Source organism: Bos mutus, chromosome 13, assembly GCF_027580195.1.
Source record: "Bos mutus isolate GX-2022 chromosome 13, NWIPB_WYAK_1.1, whole genome shotgun sequence".
NCBI lineage: Eukaryota > Metazoa > Chordata > Mammalia > Artiodactyla > Bovidae > Bos > Bos mutus.
Window position 1 is genome coordinate 27,809,794 of NC_091629.1, and position 23,894 is coordinate 27,833,687.

Here is a 23,894-nt window from a genome sequence, read left to right on the forward strand (position 1 = left end):
CCCGGCCACAAGCTCAACCCCGCCCCGCCCTCGAAGGCCCGCGCGCGGCCGCCCCTGCCACCCCCAACCAAGGCGGCAGCGCTTTGGGAACGGATCCGAAATCCACCAGGGCCTCGGCCCGCCCTTTTCTCGCGAGAGGTGGGAGAGGAAGCGGGTCGGGTGGGCGACGGAGACGTAGCCAATGAGCGAGCGGGAAGGGCGTGATCGACGGCTTCCTCCCGGCCTCGCCCCGGCTGCGGAGGCCGCGGTCGCAGCCCGCCTCTCTCTCCCTCGCAGCCTTCCCTACCCTCCCCGCCCCGTTCTTCTCTTCCCGTCTGAGGTGACGGCCGGCTCCCCGATCCACAGCTGCGTGTAGTCTCTGCCTCCGCTTCCGTTTTCCCTCGTGCCCCTTCTGGCCTGAGTGCTCGCCCCGCCGTCCGCCTCCTCCTCGGGGCAGCCGTAGCCCCAGACCCCTAGAGCTCTGAGCCTTCTCTGGGTCTCCGTCCGCGCCCGGCCCCGCCATGAATGAGGAGTACGACGTGATCGTGCTGGGCACTGGCCTGACGGTGAGGAGGGGCGGCGGCCTGGGGCCGGGAGGGGGCCGGCCGCAGGCCCTGCTCAGCCCTGTTCTCCCCGCCCCCCGCGCCGCGAGGCCGGGGGTCTCTTCCCGGGGCGGGCGGGATCTCTCCGGGCAGGCCGGGCCTGCAGCCGGGCCTGCGGGGAGGGGACACCGCGGTGTGCAAAAGCCCGGCCCGGGCAGGTGTCTGGACCGGTTGGGGCGGCCGAGCAAGGGTCTCTGGGGAGGGCAAGGCCGAGAAAGCCCCGGTTGCGGCGTCGCTGCGCCTCCCTTGTTGGTCGAGGGCCTCTCGCGCCTGGAGACGGAAAGGAGTGGGGGAGGGTGAAGCCTAGCCCGGTGGCGTTTCCTTCTCAGCTTCCAGGCCCCGCTGCTAGTCAGTTTCGGTGACCAGTCACAGGTAACCGCTGTTGGGTAGGTAATTCAGGTCTGTGAACTTAAATTTTTTTTTTGAGAAAACTGGTTTTCTTAGCCTCCTCCCCCACCCCAGGTGAGAAGCATTGTCCATTCCTGTGTAACCACCCTCCCAATCTCACTTGAACGACCATGGGATTGGAAATGATTTTTCCTCCAAATGGGTCTCACCTGGCTTTCGCCAGCCTTATGTGTGGTCTGTCCTTGACCGCCTCAGCGCTTCTGAACCTTTTCCCCTGAGAAAAGGAATTGATGATGAGTTGGTTGGTTGCTAGAGGCCAGGTGTTCCTGTCACCGTGGTAAATGTATTTTCCTAGCTGTCTGCTCAGAGGACTTCAGGTGATATTCCGCAGATAACGCAGGCAGGAGTTGTACTTCTTTTCTGTGCTTTTAAAAAGAAAATGAAGATAGCTCATCTTGCAAAAGAATTCTGTTTGAAGACAGGACCGTTTCCATTTATCAAAAGTTTTTTGAAAATTTGAAATTCTGACATGGGGCTGGCTGCTTCGTTTTAGAAGATGAACCCTGATTTTGGTCTTGTGTTTTCCATATGAACTGATCTCAAAGTCCTGAGTCATTTGATGTAAATGTGTTGAAATGCATTGTAATCTCTCAAGATTTAAAATTTTTTTTCAGGTAGCATTCCAGAATAACTATTTTAGATTTCTCTGGACAAGAGAAAACTGAAACTTGCATTTGGCTAATATTCTTAGGAAAAAATTGTTGGAAACTTACAGTGATACTTTGCTGGCATGTTATTTTCTGTTTATGGTGATTTATGATGCTTGTTGGGTAATACTCATTTCTGAATACTTCACTATGTTTGACCAGTCCAGAAAAAGACGGGACTGGCTGGGAAATTGTACAAAATAGATGAGAATGATGGAATGTGAGATACTGGGTTGAATTTCTTTGGTGGGCTGGTGGATGATGAGTAGGCCTACCCACTGCAGGATTGGGTTTTTTTTTTTCTTTCCGTTTCCGAAGTGCTTAATTGGGATTCTGAGCTGAGCTTAGTAGTTTAGTTTGCCCGTTGGAATGGGCACTGTTGCTACCAGCCTTTTGTTAGAGCCAGTTAGTTCCACTGTGTTACTGCCGTTATTGCTGGTCTTTCAGATTTGCTCTTGATTAGGTCAGTTAAACATAGGCAAATGAATGCATATCCTTCCTCATGCAGGTTTCTTTCTTTTTTTTTTCCCCCTTTCCTTTTTTTCCTCTCATGCTGGTTTCTACATGCCTAGCTCAGAAGGATCACTTTGTATCAAAGCGGGCAGTCTTAACTCTATAACAACGAAGTTGCACCTTATTTACATTTTCATTTGGATTAATTGTGACCTTTTTGATGAATGGTAGGTGCATACTTAGAAATCAGAGCAATTTCTGCTGTCATTTGTATAGCTGTGATAACTATTTCCTGTGAACCTTCCTAGAGTGTTGTTTCGAGATATTCTGTAGGAATTATATCAATTTGGAGCAATTGTATCGTTACTGTTGTATTACAGTTGTTGGTAGTAGTGATGATGGGATGCTTTTAATAATGGTAAATCTTTTACCCTCATTTTTATTGATAGGAGAACTTCGATTGCTTGAGACCACCAACGTTAAAAACCCTCAATTTATAATTTGAGTATTTGATATCAACATACCATTTACTTAATTTTTAACTTACAAATATTTAGTGCCTGAGATTTAAGAACCTGAAAACAGGCATATGTTGTCAGTTATGGATACCAAATATTACGTGATTCTTGTGTGTTAATTTTAGTGCAATTAACTTGTTATTTTTAAAGTGTAAGGAAGTTTTGGGGTTTCTCTTTTCTAATGTGGCCATTGCTTTTTATGGATTATTATGTCTAAAATACGGTCATATTAGTGCACCAATATTGATAGTAACTTTAAAGAAGGGTTAAAACAGTTTGCTATAAACTAGAGCAAAATATTCATTCTGTCTATGAGAAGTGCAATGTTCTATATAGTTGAATATTTTAAGGAATTGATGGTTTTCCCTTTAAAGACCCCTAACATTTTTTGGAGGTATAGTAAGTGAGGAATGTATTTTTAAATGTACTGAATCATAGAAGCGCCTTTTCAGAACCAGAGTCCATAAAACATAGTTGGGAAACACCACTTTCCCCAATCAGCCGAAGCAGTTTAAAAGACAGCACAGTGGAAAAGTTGAATTGATCTGGGGATTAAAGATTAATCAAAAGAACCATAATTTTTAGAAAAAAGCTTTCAAATGATATCACAGCTTCCTTAACAGACTAAGGAATGTAATGAACACCTGATAACAAGATTTCACAAAGGAAGGGTTAATTACTGAGTACTGCTGTAACACAATGGAGCCATTGAGGCCTCCTGAGCTCTTTGGAAACTTTGGCCTTCTTACTAAGTCCTCTTAGGCGGCTGGGCTTTGGTAGGTAGTTCTACAGTCTACTTTTCCTTTTTTCCCTCTTTGCTTACTTTGATGAGTAGACTGGGGACCATGGACATCCTCTGACCACTAATTTGCTGTATCTGATTGACTTTGGCCTTGGCAATGAATTCATGAATCTTAGAAATTGTGTGCTTAGTCTTAGAAATAGTAATACATAATAAAACAAGGGCGGCTAACTCCACAGCTGCTTGTGCTTCCCAGCGGTATTTTGTGTTTTTTTCTGCATGGTAATTTTCGTAAGGAGCTGTGAATCAAAAAAGACACTTTAGTGATCTCTAACCAGGTTATTCTCAGCATTATTTGTTTAAAACGTTGTTTTACATCCCAGACATACTTTTCCGCTTTTCTCTGTATTAAAATTTGTGACGCCGAAGAGGTTTTGTACCTGATTTTAAAAAAATCTTGAATTGCCTTTTGTATTTGCTCCTTGAAAATCTTTGCCATTGCTATTAGAGTTCTGTGGACAAAGGACATTTTGTCCAGTGCAGTAGTGATCACAGGACCAATATATGCAGTTGTCTTATTTTTGAAAGGTATAAATACTGTGTAGGCAGTCTGTATTTTAAATCAGCCTCAAGTATACTGGTCCAGTAGAGTAGAAGTAAATCAGACATACATCAGCATTTTGAGGTAGTAGTGAGACGTTGGTTGGAAAGACCACTAGGTAAACCTGTGGCTCACATGTCTGGCCATTGTGCTCGTTTATGGTCAGTATAAAGGCAAACACACCTGTCTGTGAGTAGCTTCTTGTCATACGAGGGGTAGCTATAATACGAGTTAATGTGAGAAAGTGTTGTTAAGAGAGTTCAATTCTCAGGGGGAATTCTGATACTGGAATCAAAAACTTTCATAAAGAAGGAGGTATTTAAGTTGGCTTTAAAACATAATAAGCAGGGTAGGGGAGGGGGTTTAGATGAAGGTAATCATAAGGTACAAACTTAAGTTATAAGATAATTAAGTACTAGGGATGTAATGTGTAACATGATAAAGAGACCACTGCTGTACATTATAAGTGAAAGCTGTTAGAGTAAATCTTTAAGTATTCTAATCACAAGGAAACATGTTTTTCTGTTTGATGTATCTACATGAGGTGATGGATGTTCACTAAACTACTGTGATATTCAAGATGTTTGTAATTCAAAGCATTATGCTTTACATCTTTACAGTGCTATAAATCAATGAGATCAATACTGGAAAAGATTAAAAAATACTGGTAAGCTTTGAACACAAGGAATGATTTTTCTAGGCAGAGAGAGCAGTGTAAGTCAGTATTAGAAGAGAACCTATGTTTAGGGGATGAGGGAGTTGGGAAGAAGGCATGTCACCAAGGATGTTGAAGACAGGCTCAGAAGTTTGAATTTCATCTTCTAGCCAGTAAGAGAGGATTTGAGCAGGAATGATATAATTAGAACCAAATTTCAAGATAAATTGACTTTTGACAAACATTTGAAGAAACATTCTGTTGAACACTGGCATTCATTTTTATTATGTTATTGCTGTAAGATACATACCGCTGAGATGAACTGATTTAAGTTTTCTGGTTAGTATATTTTTCTCATATTTCTAGACAAGTAGCTTTCAAAAGGCACTTTTCTTTAACATGAGTTGTTAGGTACCTTGTTTTCCGGATCACATTTTTGTGTGGTTTTACTTTCTATTTTTTTTTTTTTTCTGCTTTAATTATACCAGAAATTTAAAATGCAGGAGAATTTAGAGTGTCTGGCTCTCTTCAAGCCTATGTTGCCCTTAAGTAGGAATCGGCTGGGGTCAGGGGTTGGGTGCAGTATAGCTAATTGGTTCTTCCTGACCATTACCACACCCACACATCTACAGAGACTAGAATTTTGCTGCAGCTGAACTTTAACCATTTTGTTTAATCTGGTTACTTCTTTTCGTAGGACAGCATGAAGATGCCATTATCATAAAGAACTTGGATTCTGGGCCTGAGCCCAGTTCGGTGAATGACCTGCCTGAGATTGCTTGAGATTACCTAGTGCATCTCATTAGTGCATGCATGCATTCATTCATTCACTTATGCATATTGAGTACCTGACATGCTCTCAGCCCTAGAAGTAAAAGATAAGGCATAATAGCAAAAAATAAATAAACCAAGAAAACAAAAACTTGGATTCTGAAGATGGTTCTTAGTTCTGATTATTTTGGTTGAGTCTCTGTATATTCTCCTGGTTCGATCCCTGAGTGGGGAAGATCCCCTGGAGAAGGGAAAGGCTACCCACTCCAGTATTCTGGCCTGGAGAATTTCATGGACTGTGTATAGTTCATGGGGTCGCAAAGAGTTGGACACGACTGAGCAACTTTCACGTTCACTTTTCAGGTCACTTTTGGGTGAGTTTGAAATTAAATGTGGAGCATTTTAGTTTTAAAACTGTGTTGGTTAACATCCATTCATATGTGTTTCCTGGTAAAAGTTATCAGTATTCTTGACATAGATGTTGAATGGTCCTGGTTTTCTAGTGTGAAAAAAGGAAATTCATTTGGAGTAGTTTCTCTGACTTTGTACTTTGCTTGTTATTCTGTATTCACCAGGTGGTAGTAGTGAATTTTAATTTTGAATTGTTAACGTACTGGTGCTGCTAAGTCGCTTCAGTCATGTCCGACTCTGTGCGACCCCATAGACGGCAGCCCACGAGCCTCCCCCCGTCCCTGGGATTCTCCAGGCAAGAACACTGGAGTGGTTTGCCATTTCCTTCTCCAATGCATGAAAGTGAAAAGTGAAAGTGAAGTCGCTCAGTCGTGTCCAACTCTTAGCGACCCCATGGACTGCAGCCTCCCAGGCTCCTCCGTCCATGGGATTCTCCAGGCAAGAGGACTGGAGCGGGGTATTAAAATTTTGAGATCATTAATATATACCCTGTACTCAGATACGATTCGTGTTTTATCAGTGAGTTAATGACTTCATGTTGTAAAGTTTGAAGTATCACAGTCGTGCTACTATGTATTCTCTGGGCAGTGTGAAGCAGTCTTTTATTGATAGTTCAGTAGAATCAGTGAACCTGGGAATTTATTAATCAGCTTTTATCGTGTTTGCTCCAAGGCTCTTTAAAGGTAATTAGTATCAGCTCTTTGGACTGTGGAATCTTTATATTATTGGGTCCTTTATTAGGCCTCAGTCTCCGGAGGTTGTTTTAGAGCCATGTTCCAGGGAGTGGGGCATGCTTACTTGCAGTGGAGTGTGAAAAGTTATATATAGAAGCTCTGCAACACTCAAAGTTGCTGCTGTGATCTTGCTTCTGAAAGTTGAACCATGAAGTCTGCTTTTGTCGACGGGAAACATGAGTATTTGGTTTTCCTCTGTTGATGCTATTATCTGTTTCTGAGATTGTAAATATTACATCTACTTTCATATAATACGTTGAATCACATGTTATTGCTTCTTTTGATTTTTAAGCAAGGGACTTGCTTTGGATAATACTGGAGTTAAATTTTACAGTTAAAATACCTTCAGTTCTGTTTATCAAGTTAAAAGTCAATCTGTGGATGAAGATATCTGCAGTACATGTAGCCACTAAAGCATTTAAAAATATCTAGAGTATATAAGGAATTTTTGTATAACAGTAAAAAAGAGCCCATTTTAAAAATGAGCAAATAATATGAATAGACACTTAACACAAGTGTTGGGCAAGATATGAAACAACAGGAACTTTCATGTGTTGTTTGCACAAGTATAAATTGGTAGAACCATTTTGAAAAACTGTTTGGCAGTATTTTTACTCTCCTTGATAAATATCCAACAAGTGCATGCATGTAAGAAAGACACACTGAGAATGTTGATAGAGCATTATTTGTAACAGCCCCAAACTGGAAACTATCCCAGTGTCCATCAGTAGTAGCATGGATGAGTAAGTGTGGCATATCTGTAAGGAGTAGTCATTCAGTAGATTCCTATGACTTTGTTACTGTAGTGTGGTCCATGCTGCAAACCCTGAGAACTTACTAGAAATGCAGAAGGTTAGGCCTCACCCGAGATACATGGATTCAAAGTCTATAGTTTAACATGATCCCTGGGTGTTTGATAATAAAGTTTGAGCAGCACTGCTTTCCTCGGGATTCTTGAAATTGATCCTGGAGCAGGGGTATTAACGTTACCTGGGAGCTGGTGAGAAATGCAGATTCTCAGGCTCCATGAGGACCTGCTGGCTCAGAAGCTCTGTGGGGGTGGGGAGTCTTGCAGTCTTTTAACAAGTGTCAGGGTGATGTGGGTGCAAAGTAAACTTTTAGAATCTACTTCAGATTTACATTTCTAACATATTCAGGGGTGATGACCAAGCCAGGAGCTCGCTGTGAGATCCTCTGCTGGTGGAGTTAGGCAAACCTGTGTAAGTCCACAAAGTCAGATTGTAGGTTGTCAGGCCCTGTGGTTTTCGACACTACAGTGCTGTTGTGGTACACTGAAAGCAACCGATATGTAAAGGAATGGCCGCGGGTGTAAGGAAGACTTCAGTTATAAATACAGCCTGCAGACTGGATTTGGCTCCTATATTTGGGGACCCCTGCTGTATAGCAAGAGTAAGAAAATTTAGACTGCAAGTAAATCATGGATGTTGACTAAAAGTTGTATACTACAAGATTCCATTTATTCAGAGTTCAGAAACTCTGGAAAAACAAATCTTTGCTCTTAAAAGTCATGAGCGTGGCTGAGGCTGAGAAGTGATTGTGGCTAGAGGTGGCCTACTGGGGTACTCAAAATGTGTTGTTTCTTGATCCAAATATAAAAAGATGCACCCTCCTGGAGTAAAATTTGAACCTGATAGTAACTAATGTAAAATATTTAAAAATATTAAAATGAATAGTACATTATGGAGGAAAATTTGAAATGTGTATGAATTTTTTAAGATAAAGATTTCAGAGTCAGGCTTTTAGGGGGAAGAGATTGTTCCCTGTGTGTGGAGTGTTGGATAAATTTGAGAAGCACTAGGATTTATAAAGTTACAGGGGATTACCTTTGTCCTTTAAAAAAAAAAAAGTTATTATCACCTAAACTCTGGTATAATGGTTTTGAGTGAATGTATATCCCGTCTCTGTTTCTTCTCATTAATTGGATTCTTTCTTAACCTCTCTCCCCATCTTGATTTAATATGTCTCAGTATACTCATTCTTTATTTACCTTTTTTTCTGAGAGTGATCGTTTAATCAATTGGATGGTTCCTGGATGCTTCATTTAGGGCTCTAGTTTTCAAATTCTTGGTCTCAGGATCTACTTCCTCTTAAAAATTGAGGACCCTGATGAGCTTTTGTTTGTTAAGAGTATCTCTCAATATTTATGCTATTAGAAATCAGTGCTGAGAAGTTAAAAATTTTTTATTAATTCACTTAAAGGTAACAAAGATAAACTCTATATGTTAATGTGAAAAACAATATTTTGAAGTATAACTGTTTTCTAAAACAAAAAAATGCCTTACCTGCTTCAGCGTTCAGTCTTTCATGGTTTTTGTCTTAGCTAAAGTATATGAAGAAAATTTGGCCTCCCTGGTGGCTCAGTGGTAAAGAATCTGCCTGCAGTGCAGGGAGACACAGGTTCAGTCCCTGGGTCAGGAAGATCTCCTGGAGGAGGGCATGGCAACCCACTTCAGTATTCTTGCCTGGAGAATCCCATGGACAGAGGAGCCTGGTGGGCTATAGTCCGTGGGGTCACAAAGAGTCTGACACGACAGAAGTGCCTTAAGCATTCACACACATGAACAAAATCAGGCTTTAGACAGATGTGTAGTTGGAAGGAGGAGTATTTTAATAGCCTTTCAGATTGTTGTGGCTGTGCTTTGATTTATACCAAAACACAAGTGGCAAGTTTTTTTAAAGATTAATTTGCAATATGAAATTTGAAACCACATCACTGAACATTGTATACTCTATTAGATTAAAATACATTAATCTAGCTTGAACTTTGAATTAGCCCACTGTATGATTTTGTAACATCATTGGTCACTTGGGAAGTACTAGTTTACTAAGTTGCAGATCTTCTGGATTGTTGACACATTTCATTATGCAATATCAAAAACTCATATTTGTTAATGTCACTGACCCTGAAGAAGGGCATGGCAACCCACTCCAGTATTCTTGCCTGGAGAATCCCATGGACAGAGGAGCTTTGTGGGCTACAGTCCGTGGGGTCGCAAAGAGTCAGACACGGCTGAAGTGACTTAGCATGGATGCATGCAGTGTCACTGATGTTGTCTGAAAGGATCTGACGTGCGTGTGGTATGGATATAAGTTTCCTAAAATTCAAATTTTCAATAAAGATTTTTGGCTTTTGTTATTGGCAGCAAACACTATCAGTTAATTTTCTTTGACATTCATTTTTGTGAAAATGTCTGCCCAGTACTTAAGTCTGAGTAAGCATAGTTTGTCAGTCAGTTACTTGTCCAAGTAAAAATGGTGATCCATGAAAAACATAGCTAGTTCAGCTTATGAGTTAGTCACCCAAAAGGCTTTCCTAGACCCAGCATTGCTTTATATATACTTCCCATTTTGCTACACAGGATATTTAAAAGATGGGTGTTTGAGGGTGTTAAGAGAGGTGACTTTTTATGCTTCATCAAGGATAGTTTTAAGTGAAACAGACCTTGTTTTTTTTAAACTATGAGTGTCTTGTGGTGAAGAATATAATGACTAGTGCAGTTGGAGCCACTGCCTTCATTTTATCCACCGTTGCTCTTGCAAATGTAACACAGTGGGAAAAAATGAATAATGTCTTAGTGTTGTTAAGAACATAGTTTTAACCTTGGGACCCAGAGGAGTCCACTGACCACACTTTGAACTCTGGTGGTTTTAGGGGTTTGTCCTTAAAGTTACATCATACATTGCCTGTACAAAAAGCATTAATTACTAAAAGAATGTTTAATGACAGGCTTATTAAAAAAATTGTGTTTGAAACATGCTATAGCACTTTTCCTTCCTTTGAGGATGTTTATGCTTTCCCTGTAGGAATGTATCCTGTCAGGTATAATGTCAGTGAATGGCAAGAAAGTTCTTCACATGGATAGAAACCCGTATTATGGAGGAGAGAGTGCATCTATAACACCGCTGGAAGATGTAAGTACTAGAGGGGATGAAGGTGCCTTTTGTGCTTCGAGTCTTTTCCTTGTGAATCTCTACTTTTTATGAATGGTTTCAGTTCTGTTTTTTTAAATAGATTATCTGTAGCATCTTAATTTTTGGGAGCTCCTCATTTGGGGCTTTTAGAAGAAATGTTTCATAGTCACCTCTGTTGCCATTCGGAGCAGGTACCAGTTGTCCCTTGGAGGTAATAGAGTGTAGACTGGATGGGGTGCTTGGGGGCCACACCAGTGCTGATCACAGCCACTCAAAGATTTTATCCCTGTTTTTTCGGATGGCAAATAGTTTCTGTGGGCTTTCAATCACAGAGATGGGCTGAGAGAACCCAGGTTATATGACTCCAAAGCTTAGTGCCCTTTTATTTTATTGAAATATAGTTGATTTACAATGTTGTGTTAAGTTATGCTGTACAGCAGAGTGATTCAGTTACACATATGTATATATCCATGTGCACACATTCTTTTTCATATTTATTTTTTGGCTGATCCCATGTTGTTGCAAATTTCATTAAATTTCAGCTGAGCTATTTAAAATCCTAAAAGATGATGCTGTTAAAATGCTGCACTCGGTATGCCAGCAATTTGGAAAACTTAGCAATGGTTGCGGGACTGGAAAAGGTCAGTTTTCAGTCCAGTCCCAATGAAAGGCAATGACAAAGAATATTCAAACTACTGTATAATTGCCCTCATTTCACATGCTAGCAAGGTAATGCTCAAAATCCTTCAAGCTATGCTTCAATAGTATGAGAATCAAGAGCTGGATTTAGAAAAGGCAGAGAAACCAGAGATCAAATCGCAAACATCCATTGGATCATAGAAAAAGCAAGAGAATTCCAGAAAAATATCTATTTCTGCTTCCTTGACTATGCTCAAACCTTTGACTGTGTGCTTTGCAACAAACTGTGGAAAATTCTTAGAGATGGGAATACCAGACCACTTTACCTGCCTCCTGAGAAACCTGTATGCAGGACAAGAAACAACAGTTAGAACTGGACACAGAACAACATTCCAAATTGGGAAAGGAGTACATCAAGGCTGTGTGTTATCACCCGCCTTATTTAACTTATGTGCAGAGTACATCATGCAAAATGTGGGGCTAGATGAAGCACAAGCTGGAATCAAGATTGCTGGGAAAAATATCAATAACCTTAGATACACAGATGACATCACTTTGATGGCAGAGAGCAGAGAGGCCCTAAAGAACCTCTTGATGAAGGTGAAAGAGGAGAATGAAAAAGCTGACTTAATACTCAACATGCAGAAACTGAGGTCATGGCATCTGGTCCTAACTTCATGGCAAATAGATGGGGAAAAAGTGGAAATAATGACAGATTTTATTTTCTTGAGCTCCAAAATCACTGGGGACAGTGACTGCAGCCACAAAATTAAGATACTTGCTCCTTGGAAGAAAAGCTATGATGAACCTAGACAGCGTATTAAAATCAGAGCCATCACTTTGCTGATAAAGGACCTTATAGTCAAAGCTATGGTTTTTCCAGTAGTCATGTATGGATGTGAGAGTTGGACTATAAAGAAGGCTGAGTACCAAAGAATTGATGCTTTTTGAATTGTGATGCTAGAGAGTCCTTTGGACAGCAGGGAGATCAAACCAGTAATCCTAAAGGAAATCAACTCTGAAAGAACGGATGCTGAAGCTGAAGCTCCTGATGAAGCCACTTTGGCCACCTGATGAAGAGCTGGCTCGTTGGAAAAGACCCTGATGCTGGAAAAGATTGAGGGCAAGAGCAGAAGCGGGTGGCAGAATATGAGATGGTTCAGTAGCATCCCTTACTCATTGGACATGAGTTTGAGCAAACTCTGGGAGACAGTGAAGAACAGGGAAGCCTGGCTTACTGCAGTTCATAGGGTTGCAGAGTCAGATATGACTTAAGGACTGAACAATTAACAACAACATTTTTTATGGCTGCATAATACTCCATCATGTATATGTAAAGCATCTTCTTTATCCTTTCCTCTGTCGATGGACATTTGTTTCCATGTCCTGGCTATTGTAAGTCATGGTATAAGGAACTTTGGGGTGAATGTATTCTAACCGCGTTTTTCTATGCTTCAGTAGTATGAGAATCTAGAACTTCAGATGTACAAGCTGTATTTAGAAAGGGCAGGAATGGGATTGCTGAACCTTATGGTAGTTATTTTTAGTTTTTTAAGGAACTTCCATACTGTTCTCCATAGTGGCCTTACCAATTTACATTCCTCCCAGCAGTGTAGGAGGAATCCCTTTTCTCCACACCCTCTCCAGCATTTATTGTTTGTAGACTTACTGATAATGGCCATTCTGACCAGTATGAGATGATACCTCATGCAGTTTTGATTTGCATTTCTCTGGTTGTTGAACATCTTATCATGTGCATTTTGGCCATCTGTATGTTTTTGGAGAAATGTCTGTTCTTATCCTCTGTCCATTTTTTGATTGAGTTGTCCTCTTTTGTAATATATGTGAGAACTTGGGTCCCCCCCGCGGCCCTCACTTGGGGTTTTTATTGAATGAATATATACAAACTTTGTTTATTTTGTTCCACCTTAGCAATAGGATTCATGAGTTTGAGTGAATATTAAATTTTAAGTTGCAAGCTGCTTTTTGTCTAGAGTCTCAAACTTTGCAGAATTAGTACTTCAGTAACAGTTTGTTCTGCATTCTTGCTAGTAAAGAGCAGACACACACCACCTCTGCGATGTTTATTTTACCATTTATTAGTTTAGTAATGTATTTAATTTGTGGATGTGTTAGAATATTGCAAAGTGGCCTGAGTAAAAATGAAATGCCCTTGTTGTCCTTTACCTCATGTTGGTGGTATTTTGCTATATCAGAATCACTTCATCAAAAGTAGTTGCATAATGAAAGTTAAATTTTGTCACATTATGGGTGTTTTTGTTTTGGTTTTAGTTATACAAAAGATTTAAGATACCCGGAGCTCCACCAGCATCCATGGGCAGAGGAAGAGACTGGAATGTTGACTTAATCCCCAAGTTCCTTATGGCAAATGGTAAAGAATTCCAACTTAACTTTGTAACAGGACATTGACTCTGATTTGAAAGTAGAAAGTAGTCGTTGACTCTTAATAGAGTATTATGCCGAGTAGGTGGAAGTGGATTTTGTTGAATGGAACAGTATGGTGAGTAATAGGGTCCGTTAAAGGCTTCAAGGGTCAGTACGTTAAGAATGGAGGGAGGAGGCACTGACTTATCAGTAATTTGTTTTGGAGAAACAAAATTATGCTCTGGCATCATACACATCAAAATTGTGTTTGTAACAGACTTCCTCTTGATACTTGGTGACAATCTTAGATAACTGGGCCTTCAGAAACATCCATTTTAATATTTTTCTAGTTTGTAGGCTTTCACTGTTATTTTTTCATTTTGATTGTTGATATTTTCAATTAGAGCAGCTAAGTATCTATAAATTGCTGTGATTTTAGCATCTTTTTCTAAGAGGTTGAAAAACTAAATTGTAGTCTATGTCCCATGAAAATGTTTGCACCACCCCTTCCCCCTTGGAATTTGTGTTCTATAGTTTGTTTCAGTGGAAAGATCTTATTTGAATTTAATCCTGGATTTAAATAAGTGAATTTTCTTGAGGTTAATTGTAAATACAAAAAGTTTATTACTTAAATAATTAAAATTAGAAAACACAGATGAGCAGAAAGGAAATAAAATTTGCATAACCAAAATCTTATCATCTTGAAACATGGTTAATATTTTGGTGTATAATCTACCAGTCCCCCCCACCTCCCAGTTAACATCTTTTTCAATCATTATACTGTGAATGTTTGAGAGAGAGGGAGGGAGGGAGGGAGGGATGGAAGTGGGGTGGGGTGGGGTGGTGGAAGAGATAAGTCTCATTGTCCACTCCAGGAAGTACAGCATGGGGATTCAGGCAGGGCTCTTTAAGACATTTCCTTTATATTGCCAGATTTTACTTTCGCCGGTAAACTGTGCCGCTTCCCCAATACCTTTACCATGCCCAGATATGATTCATTTTAGGTTTTGTGAATTTTGTCACACTAAAAGATGGAATAATGGAATTTTAATATATATCTGCTTACTGGAGGGTGAAATTTCTAGTTCATTGGCTTTCATGCCCTTTATTGCTTTCTGCTTTTAACATTTTTCTGTAGACATTTTTGTGTTTTTCTTTATTAATGTAAAATAGCTCATTATAAAGGCTGTTAAATGCCCTTTTAAAGTATGTTGAAAGTATCTTCAGAAAAGGCAGTGGCATCCCACTACAGTACTCTTGCCTGGAAAATCCCCTGGATGGAGGAGCCTGGTAGGCTGCAGTCCATGGGGTCACGAAGAGCCGGACATGATTGAGCGACTTCACTTTCACTTTTCACTTTCATGCATTAGAGAAGGAAATGGCAACCCACTCCAGTGTTCTTGCCTGGAGAATCCCAGGGACGGGGGAGCCTGGTAGGCTGCCTTCTATGGGGTTGCACAGAGTCGGACACGACTGAAGCGATTTAGCAGAAGCAGCAGAAAGTACCTTTTCCAGTTTGTCATTGGCCTTACATGTAATTCTTGTGTTTTATTTCTGTACAAAAGCGTTTAGTTTTCATGAAGTCATTGGTTGATCATTCTGTTACTGGTTTTGATTTGAAAGGCTATCTTTAAAATTTCAAATTCTGATAGCTACTTCTAATGGTATTATGGTTTCTTTTTTACACTGTAGAAATAAGTTCATCTATTTTACCGAATGAATAAATTTATTTTATTACCCCGTTATTTGAGAAGTAGGGATAGAAATTTATTTTCAAATTGATCAGTTGTCCCTCAGCATCATAATATCTTTTCTACTCTGATTAGGAAACTGTCATCATATATTAAATTCTTCTATGTGTGTCTCTGTTTTACACTGATTTATGGACTAATTAATTTACAGTATATTGAAATATCTGACTGCATAAAGGTTTCCTCATTACTTTTTTATTCTAAAAAAAGTTTTTTGGATTGTCCTTATATGTTTATCCTTTCAAATAAGTTTTAAAATAATTTTGTTTGGTTTCTCAAAGAAGTTTACTACTTCTAGTATACTAAAATTTCTTTTGGTTTATCCTAGATTTTTCTTGATCCAAAACTAGTGTTCATTTTAATAAATATAAATTGACTTAGAAACTGAAAAACACAAATTCCTGGAATACTTTGCCTGAGTTGCCTCTCTTTAATATGCAGTAGGAACCTTAAAGAAACCCAGACCTATTTGTAATAGTACTGTAATTCTAAACCTCATACTTCTAATAATTATTGTATAATTTTTACAAAAGCAAGTTGATAAAGTTATTCACCTTGAAGTTGTAACATTTGAAAAAAAGGCTAAATTTGCCAAACAATACGTCTGCATTCTGATTGTCCTATTAGAAATGGCTTTGAGGACTTTTGTAGGAGCTAATGGATGATGCGAAGAAAAAATTGGAAAGCCATTAGTATCAGTAAACTACTTCTAACTTTTGAAAGTAGTAAGATGTAAGTAACAGTTTGAATTATGTGACTCCTACAGGTCAGCTGGTTAAGATGCTGCTTTTTACGGAGGTTACTCGCTATCTGGATTTCAAAGTGACTGAAGGGAGCTTTGTTTATAAGGGAGGAAAGATCTACAAGGTTCCTTCCACTGAAGCAGAAGCCCTGGCATCTAGTAAGTAATTTTATATTCACAGAATATTAAAACTTTATAATGGAAAGGGATCTTAGGGATAAAATTCAAAGTCCCCTGCATTGGCCATGCCCCCACTCACCCCCTCAACATAGTCATTGGATGTCTGTTATGTGCCAGACATTATTCTCGGCAGTTGACAATATGTCCGTAAACAAGATGTTCAAAAGTGCCTCCCCCTCTGACGCCTCGGAGAGCTTTTATCTGGGAGCTTGTTGCTGGTGAAGCTGGGCCTTCCTGGGTCTAGTGTCTCTTTTCAGATGAATAATTCAGATGCATTACTGTTTCGTGGAGTGTTTCCCGTGTGCTAGGTTCTGTGGGAGACGCTTCACATTCTTACTGAATTGCGAAGCCTTTGTGAGGTAGGGTTTCCAGTTTATAGGTGAGAAACCTCAGGCCTGAAATGACATAGGAAGTGAGAGGCACGAAGGCACAGGAACCCTGGTAGGCTGCTGCAGAGCCCGTGAGCTGATCGCCGTCTGCGCTGACTGCCAGTGCCTCTGTCCCGCCTGCTGTCCTGGGGCCATGTCCGGTCCCTGGTACTGTGCCCACTCTCCAGCATCTCTGTTCCTAGGAGTTCCCAGTGAGGATGGAGTGATTTTATTCCGAGTTAACGTCTTCTGTTCTGAGTCTTACTAAATAGCAAACACCCCTAGAAAGGACCTTCCTTCCTTTTAAGGTGATTTTGTTGCCATGAGGAATGAGCAGTTTGAGGAAGGATCAGTGTGTATAACTGAAGGCAGATAAATTTTCTAAGTGCTCTAGGAGTTCAGAGGAGGGAAAGGTTTGATTTTGGAGAACAGGAAAAGTGCCAGTTAATTCTCCAGGAATTTTTTTGGCAGTTCCTCTAACTCCATTTATTTACTTCTTACTATTAGGGGAGAAAATATTGGGCCTAAAGTGTTGAAAGACACTGTAGTTAGAAAGTAGAAACTAGCACTAAGGATAGGGGCTGGATTGGTAGTGACAGGTGGTGGGGAAGCAGCAGCTCCTGCTTGAGTGGACGGAGTCCTTGCTGTGAGCCTGGGTTAGAAATCAGTCTTGTCAGTGATGTGCATCTGATGTAAATAAAGTGTCCTCGTAGAAATCAGAGTCCAAGAGTTTGAAAATTCTTTTAAACACCGTTTGTGGTACGATTTTTTTATTTAAAAGTTTTACACTCTCTTGAGCCTCTTAACCTATATTAATAGCTTCAACCACCTCCTTAGTTTAAAAAAAGTTGAAGGATTTAATCTTTTGAGTTTTATTTTTCCCTTTTGACTTAATATTTTCAAATATGTAAAACAATTACATAACTTGAAAGTCAAAGTTATATTAAAAGATATATTTAGAGTCTTGTTCTTACCTTTGCCATTCCATTCTTTCCACTTTGTTAGGTGGTCATTTTTACTTATTTCTGACTTATCCTCATGTTTCTTTTTTTTTTTTTTTTCCCCCTCATGTTTCTTTTTATAAAAATAAGCAAATGGGTCCGGAGGCCACTGCTTCCTCCGGCGCAAGTGGCTGCGCTCGCCGCTGTCCTTGGTCGTGGGGTCGTTGTTGGCTCCGAGGCCGCAGCATTCATGATGGACTTACTTCAGGTTGTGCGTGACCACTGGGTACATGTACTTGTCCCTGTGGGATTTGTCTTGGATATGATCTGGATAGGAAGAATGATGAAAAGCTAACTGCCTTCTGGAACAAGAGTCTGTTATATAAAAGGGAATTGAAACCTAATGAAGAAGTCACCTGGAAGTAATGGCTACAGCTGAATTACAGAATGTTCACGTTTTTTAAATTATAAGAGAAATAACACTCATTATTTAATTTGAAAAAAAATTAAAAAAAAAGCAAATGTATTTAATCTATATATTTTTAAGGTTAGATTTATTGAGGTTTAATTTACATACAAGTAGGATTTACCTGTTTTAACATACGTTATTATGAATGTTTGCTAAATTGCTGCGTTATTGTCAACTGTTTGTACTGATGGGTAGGATTTTGAAGGTGGAATGACAGGCAGGACAGTTCAGGGCAGGATGAATAAACAGGATTGGAAATGTGTAGAGGGTGGGAAGTTCAAGAGAAAGATAAAACCATTGTTTTATACTTAAATAATAGCTAACATTATGTACAGGCACTTGTGCACAATTATTTGTGTGTATTGTCTAAGTTGATTGTACATAGCCTTTCACGACAGCCCTCTGAGATGTGCTATTTTTGGCATGTACATGAGGGAACACTGAGGTATACAGGTGTGAAAGAGCCCATGAATCTCATAGCTCATGACTAGTGAGAATAGTTTGAAGCCACATTTGTCTGACTCAAGAACCCCACACTTAACCACTGACCTATGTAGTATGTAAATATATAGCTTCTCAGATACTTTAACAGCTGCCACTCAGCCTCTAATTCTTTTTTTCCTCTGTGTTGCACCCCATGGACTGTACGACCCCATGGACTGTAGCACGCCAGGCTCCTCTGTCCATGGAATTCTCCAGGCCAGAATACTGGAGTAGGTAGCCATGTCCTTTTCCAGGGGATCTTCTGACCCAGGGATTGAACCTAGGTCTCCCACATTGCAGGCAGATTCTTTACCATCTAAGCCACCAGGGAAGTCCATGTAGTATATAAATATGTAGTTCCTCAGATATTTTAATGACTGGCACACACCCTCGAATTCTTTTTTTCTCTGTGCTGCACATTTCCAGTGCCTGTGGTTGTTTCTCATATAATATGTTATCTAGGTCTCTTGGCCACTTTTCTTTGAAAATTCTGACTTGCCAAGATTACCATAGATAAGATAGAATTGAGCCAGACCAGACCTGATGCTTCAAATGTTGTATGTCGACTCAGTTTCAGTGGAACTTTTACTTTCCTTGGCCAATATATTTTTATTAACATAGCCTAAGTGGAGATAATGGAGGACGAGGAGTCTCACGTGCTGTAGTCCATGGGGTTGCAGAGAGTCAGGCAGGACTGAGCGACTGAACAACGACAAGAAGCCTAAGTTTTTGTTGGGTTTTTAAGGAGCTGTATATAATGTTGGTTCTTGTGGTAGGTCATAATGCCAACTAAAACCTCAAGGTTTCAATAAGTATTTGTTCATTGGTCAAATGTTATTTTAGTCAAGTAAACGAGAAAGATATTTGGCCTCTAGAGTAATATTGAACACAGATACTTAGAAAAGTTTGAGACATTTTCCTGAATAGCTTTGAAATGTGCCCAGCAAAACCTTGTGTCCTCAGTTGAATCTTTAGCTTGCTTGTTCTCACTCTTCTGCTGTGAGGCATCTGTTTGTTGGGGGCACCTGTGACAGCACAGAGCCGAGTGACCGGGGGCTCCTGGTGGTGGTAGGTATGCCCGCTGCGGGGCCAGCTGCAACCTGGGGTGAGGCTGTTGAGGTCCACCATTGGAACGCCGCATCGCATGCCGTGTCTCTGCTTTTCCTGTGACATTCCTTCTGCTTCATTTCTTAATTCTCTTGTCAAATCTTACACCTGTTAATTGGAATGCTTTTTCCTTTTCTTCTCCTGAAACTGCTCTAGATTTTTGTAGCTTTTGTCTTGACACAGGTGTCTGTTTTGGCAAATAAATCTCAATGTGCAAGTGCATGAAAGAAGGTAAAGCTATTTGAAATGAAGTGAAGGCACAACTCAATGGACTAAGTGTGAAAAAGAGTTTTTGTAGTCCCTTTATCATATACTTTGAGTATTTTCTTTGTATATTGTGTGTCCAGTATATGAATGTCAACTTCTTTTATATTCGCTCCCATTGGACATTAATTATTTGGAGTGGATATTTATCGGGCACTTGTTACATGGCGGGGACCCATCTAAGAAGGTCTGGGGTAGGGAGGGGGCAGCAGAGGAGAAAAAAGTAAACAAGTGCTTTTCCTGTTTGTGCTTCCTTAGTGGGAGGCTGGCTGTGCATGATAAGGAGAAGCATTTCAGCTGGTAATATAATCGGATATAAAAGCGTATCAGATGGTGGTGGAGATGAAAGGAGAGGGTGTGGGCGGGGCTGCTGTTTTAAATAGGGTGACCAGTAAAGGTGTCATCATATAGAAGTAGCTGTTATAAAAATTACACTGTAGAAAATAGTACATGAATCTTTTAAATTACGACCTTTTCAGAGCCTCAGGTCTCTCAGATGTTGGTGATCACACAGGGATTTGGTTCTGACATAAGGACTGGAGGAGCAGCTTAGAGAGGCTCCTTTGTGTTGGGAGAGGCTCCTGTCAGTCTCAAGGCTTGGAGGAGGCAGGGAGAGGAATCAAGAGGAAAGAAGAGAAAAGAAAAGAATGGGGAACTGAAGGAAACAGTAGATTTTCATTTTTATTTTAAAAGATGCTATGTGGTAACTCCACAGTGAGCTATTGGTAAGAGCTCTAGGTTCCAACAGACGCGTCCACCAGAGTGACTCCTGAGTTGTAAGTGCGTTGGCGTGGTGACTTGTGTTTTCTTTGGCTCTCACACCTTCCCCTGATGGCTATACTTGTGTCTTAAGTAGCATAATAGAATATTTCTTTTTAGCCTTATGCTTTTTATTGTGTATGCATTCTGTCCACTTTTTTTTAATTTAAAAGCTAAGTTATATAAGTATTGATTAAAAAGGTTAAATGTAGTCAGGTGTCATGAATCGTCTCATGATCATTTTAATTTTCAATTTTGTTGATTTCAACTGTTGTCTTGGGAAAATGTTTAAAGTATCAAAATATTCAACCGTCAGTGGATATAAAAGAAATGGTTAAGAATTTTTATGTAAAGCTCCAGTTGTTTTTTTAAGTAGCTGTATGGTTTAAGAAAGGGGCAGCAGGAGAGGGACCCAGGAAACTTTCTTCTGTTTTGACCTTGTCTTTCTACCAGCTGTTCACAGCAGTGGGAATCCTGACTGGTAGGAGGAGCTGAGAGCTTCTTTCATGGTGGTTCATAGCTTTCTCCTCACCTCTTTTTTAGTGTAAAAAGCAGTGAGCTGCCTATCTATCTAGGACTTCATTAAAGTGACTGGAAGCGTAACCAGCATCTAAATTTCTTTGAGGACACTTTGTTCTTGGTATCTAAGCTGCTTTTCCATTAAATGCCAGAGTGTATCTTAGCATACAGAAAAAGAAAAAAATGAGCATTTTGAATTTTAGGCAGTTGGAATACAGATCAGATTTGTGGAAAGAACATTCAGATAGATGCCTTCATGAGTAATAGTTTTTCACAGTTGTATTTGTACCTAATATAATTAAAGTTGTTATATTTAATTAATTATTGGTTATAATTACTTGTATTGTAGAATTGAAGACTTAATAGCTGATCTGTTGTAATTATGGGAAGCCCAGTTGTCTCAGTGGTAGAGTCCACCCACCAATGTAGGAGACTCTAGTTCTATCCCTGGGTCGGGAAGATTCCCTAGAGGAGGAAATGGCTACCCACTCCAGTATTCTTTCCTGAAGAATCCCATGGACAGAGGAGCCCAGGGGGCTACAGTCAATGGGGTCACAAAAGAGTTGGACAGTTTAGGGACTACATAATTATGACAGTGTATTTCATAGTGTTACGAAACTGTCAGTTTATTTTAAAGAAATGGTTAAGAAAGAAAGAAATTTCATTTATTTTAAAACTCCTGTATTTTAAATTGCACATTGCATTGTAAGAGCCTAAGATAGCAACATGGGATATTTAGACTTTGCTCTCACACTTACTTTTCTTCAGTGTCCTTTTGTGAGTGTGTCTTTTTGAAAATTTCTTTTTTAGGCCTAATGGGGCTGTTTGAAAAACGTCGATTCAGAAAATTCCTGGTATATGTCGCCAACTTTGATGAGAACGATCCTCGAACTTTTGAGGGCATTGATCCTAAGAAGACATCAATGCGAGAGGTGTATAAGAAATTTGACTTGGGCCAAGATGTTATAGATTTTACTGGTCATGCCCTGGCACTTTACAGAACTGATGAGTAAGTCTTCTGGTTTTTAGATTTGTATTTTTCTTGGAATTGTCACTGAATTTCCCAATTCTGCAGAGTGGAAATTCTAACAAATACATAGCTATATTATACTATGAAAAAGAAGTTCTAGCTTCAGTTTAGTGTTAGAGCCTTATAAGTAAAATATGGAAGGATTGAATTGAAATCCTTTCAGAAAACAATTTTAAATTGAGCAGAGGAATGCAAACCAGAGTGCTTTTCTAATGTTCATTTCCTTTTGTTTAGCTATTTAGATCAGCCATGTTGTGAAACCATTAATAGGATTAAACTTTACAGCGAATCTTTGGCAAGATATGGCAAAAGCCCATACCTTTATCCACTCTACGGCCTTGGAGAACTGCCACAGGGATTTGCACGGTGAGAACCCATCTTTAACCTTGTCCTGAAACCCCTCTGATCCTGAGCTGCATCTTAAATGGTAGCTTATGAGATGTGGTTGTGAATAATGAGACAAGGTGTCTGTGGGTAGGGAGGTGCTTTTTATTTTTAGTGCAGTAAAACTTATATATACAATGAAACCATAGATCTATAGTTTTAAAAAAATGAGTTGGACATATATGTAGACCTGTGTGACCGAAACTCCCGTCAAGGTGTGGGACTCCAGGAAGTTTCTTTGTATCTCCGCACAGTCACCCCAACCCCCACTGTAACAGCTGCATTTGTAATTTTTATCACCAAGGATCACTTCTGTCTCCTTTTAGTTTATGTAAAAGGAATATGTGCTCACTTTTGCTTAACAGTATTTTTGAGATTCCTCCATATTAATGCCCGTGCTGGTAGTTTAAAAAACAGTAGTATTCCACTGTGTGAACCATGTGAATGTGCCACATTGTCCTGTCGATGGGCATTTGTGTAGTTTTCAAAAAGTTTTGGGGTGTTACGAATGAAACTACTATGAACTTTTGTGTATGGACCTCAGTTGCCACTTCTTCTGGGCACATACATGTCCAGGTGTGGAATTGCTGGTGATAATGGCATGTATATGTTTCATTTGATGAGACGCTGCTCAACAACTTTCCAGAGGGGTTGCAGCATTTTGCTTACACTTAGCAGTGTGAGAGTCCTGGTTGCTCCACACCCCTGCCAGCATTCATTGTCGTCAGTCTTTTTCAGCAGGTGTGAAATGCTATCTTACTATAATTTTAATTTCCATTTTCTGAGGACTAATGTTGATCACCTTTTCATGAGCTTGTTTTGTGAAATTCTGTGGTGTGTTTATTTGTTGTGCACATTTTGTTATTTCCGATTAGCTGTTAATCACAGTGAGTTTTAAAATTTTTTAAAAAGTTTTTTCAATAGATCTAGAATTTCCATGTTTAAAATATAGTTTTCATTTTTATGGTGAGGTTTTCTGTTTATTAATTTTGACTCTCATGAGTATGTAATATTCTTGAACAAGCATATTTATTTTGAACAAGCATTATTTATCTTTGAACAAGCATATTTATCTTTGAACAAGCATATTTATCCCTGTACATTTTTATAGTAGCTGCATTTAACTCCTCGCATGTTTTAACATCAGTAATTTGGACATCTGTTTTGATCGCTTTTCTTTTTTCCCTGTGTATAGTAATCTTTATATAAAAAAGTTATATTTTATAACATGTATATTGCACATACTGATTGGTATACATTGTAGAGATGCTGCATTCTTTCTGCGATGAGTGTTGATTTTGAGTTGGAGTTAAATTATTGACCATTCATCTTGAACTTTTGGAGGCTTGATTTTATACTTTGGTGGTGGGGGGATCTTTTGTCTGGCTGAATCCTTAGTCCTAGCATAGTTAGGTGTGG

The 23,894-nt window shown here is 39.6% G+C and overlaps 1 protein-coding gene and 1 pseudogene across 1 annotated transcript in view; both read left to right on the plus strand.

Annotated features, from left to right (window-relative positions):
* The first annotated feature begins 255 nt into the window (after positions 1-255).
* Positions 256-23,894, plus strand: part of GDI2 (GDP dissociation inhibitor 2) — a 28,671-nt gene continuing 5,032 nt past the window's right edge. Inside the window, exons 1-6 of the mRNA XM_005900958.3 lie at positions 256-545; positions 10,347-10,454; positions 13,386-13,485; positions 15,996-16,130; positions 21,872-22,070; positions 22,326-22,457. Coding sequence (XP_005901020.2) covers positions 501-545; positions 10,347-10,454; positions 13,386-13,485; positions 15,996-16,130; positions 21,872-22,070; positions 22,326-22,457 — 719 coding nt within the window. The 5' untranslated portion in view covers positions 256-500. The remainder of the gene's footprint in view (positions 546-10,346; positions 10,455-13,385; positions 13,486-15,995; positions 16,131-21,871; positions 22,071-22,325; positions 22,458-23,894) is intronic.
* Positions 16,137-21,859, plus strand: LOC138990408 (NADH dehydrogenase [ubiquinone] 1 beta subcomplex subunit 1 pseudogene; annotated as a pseudogene).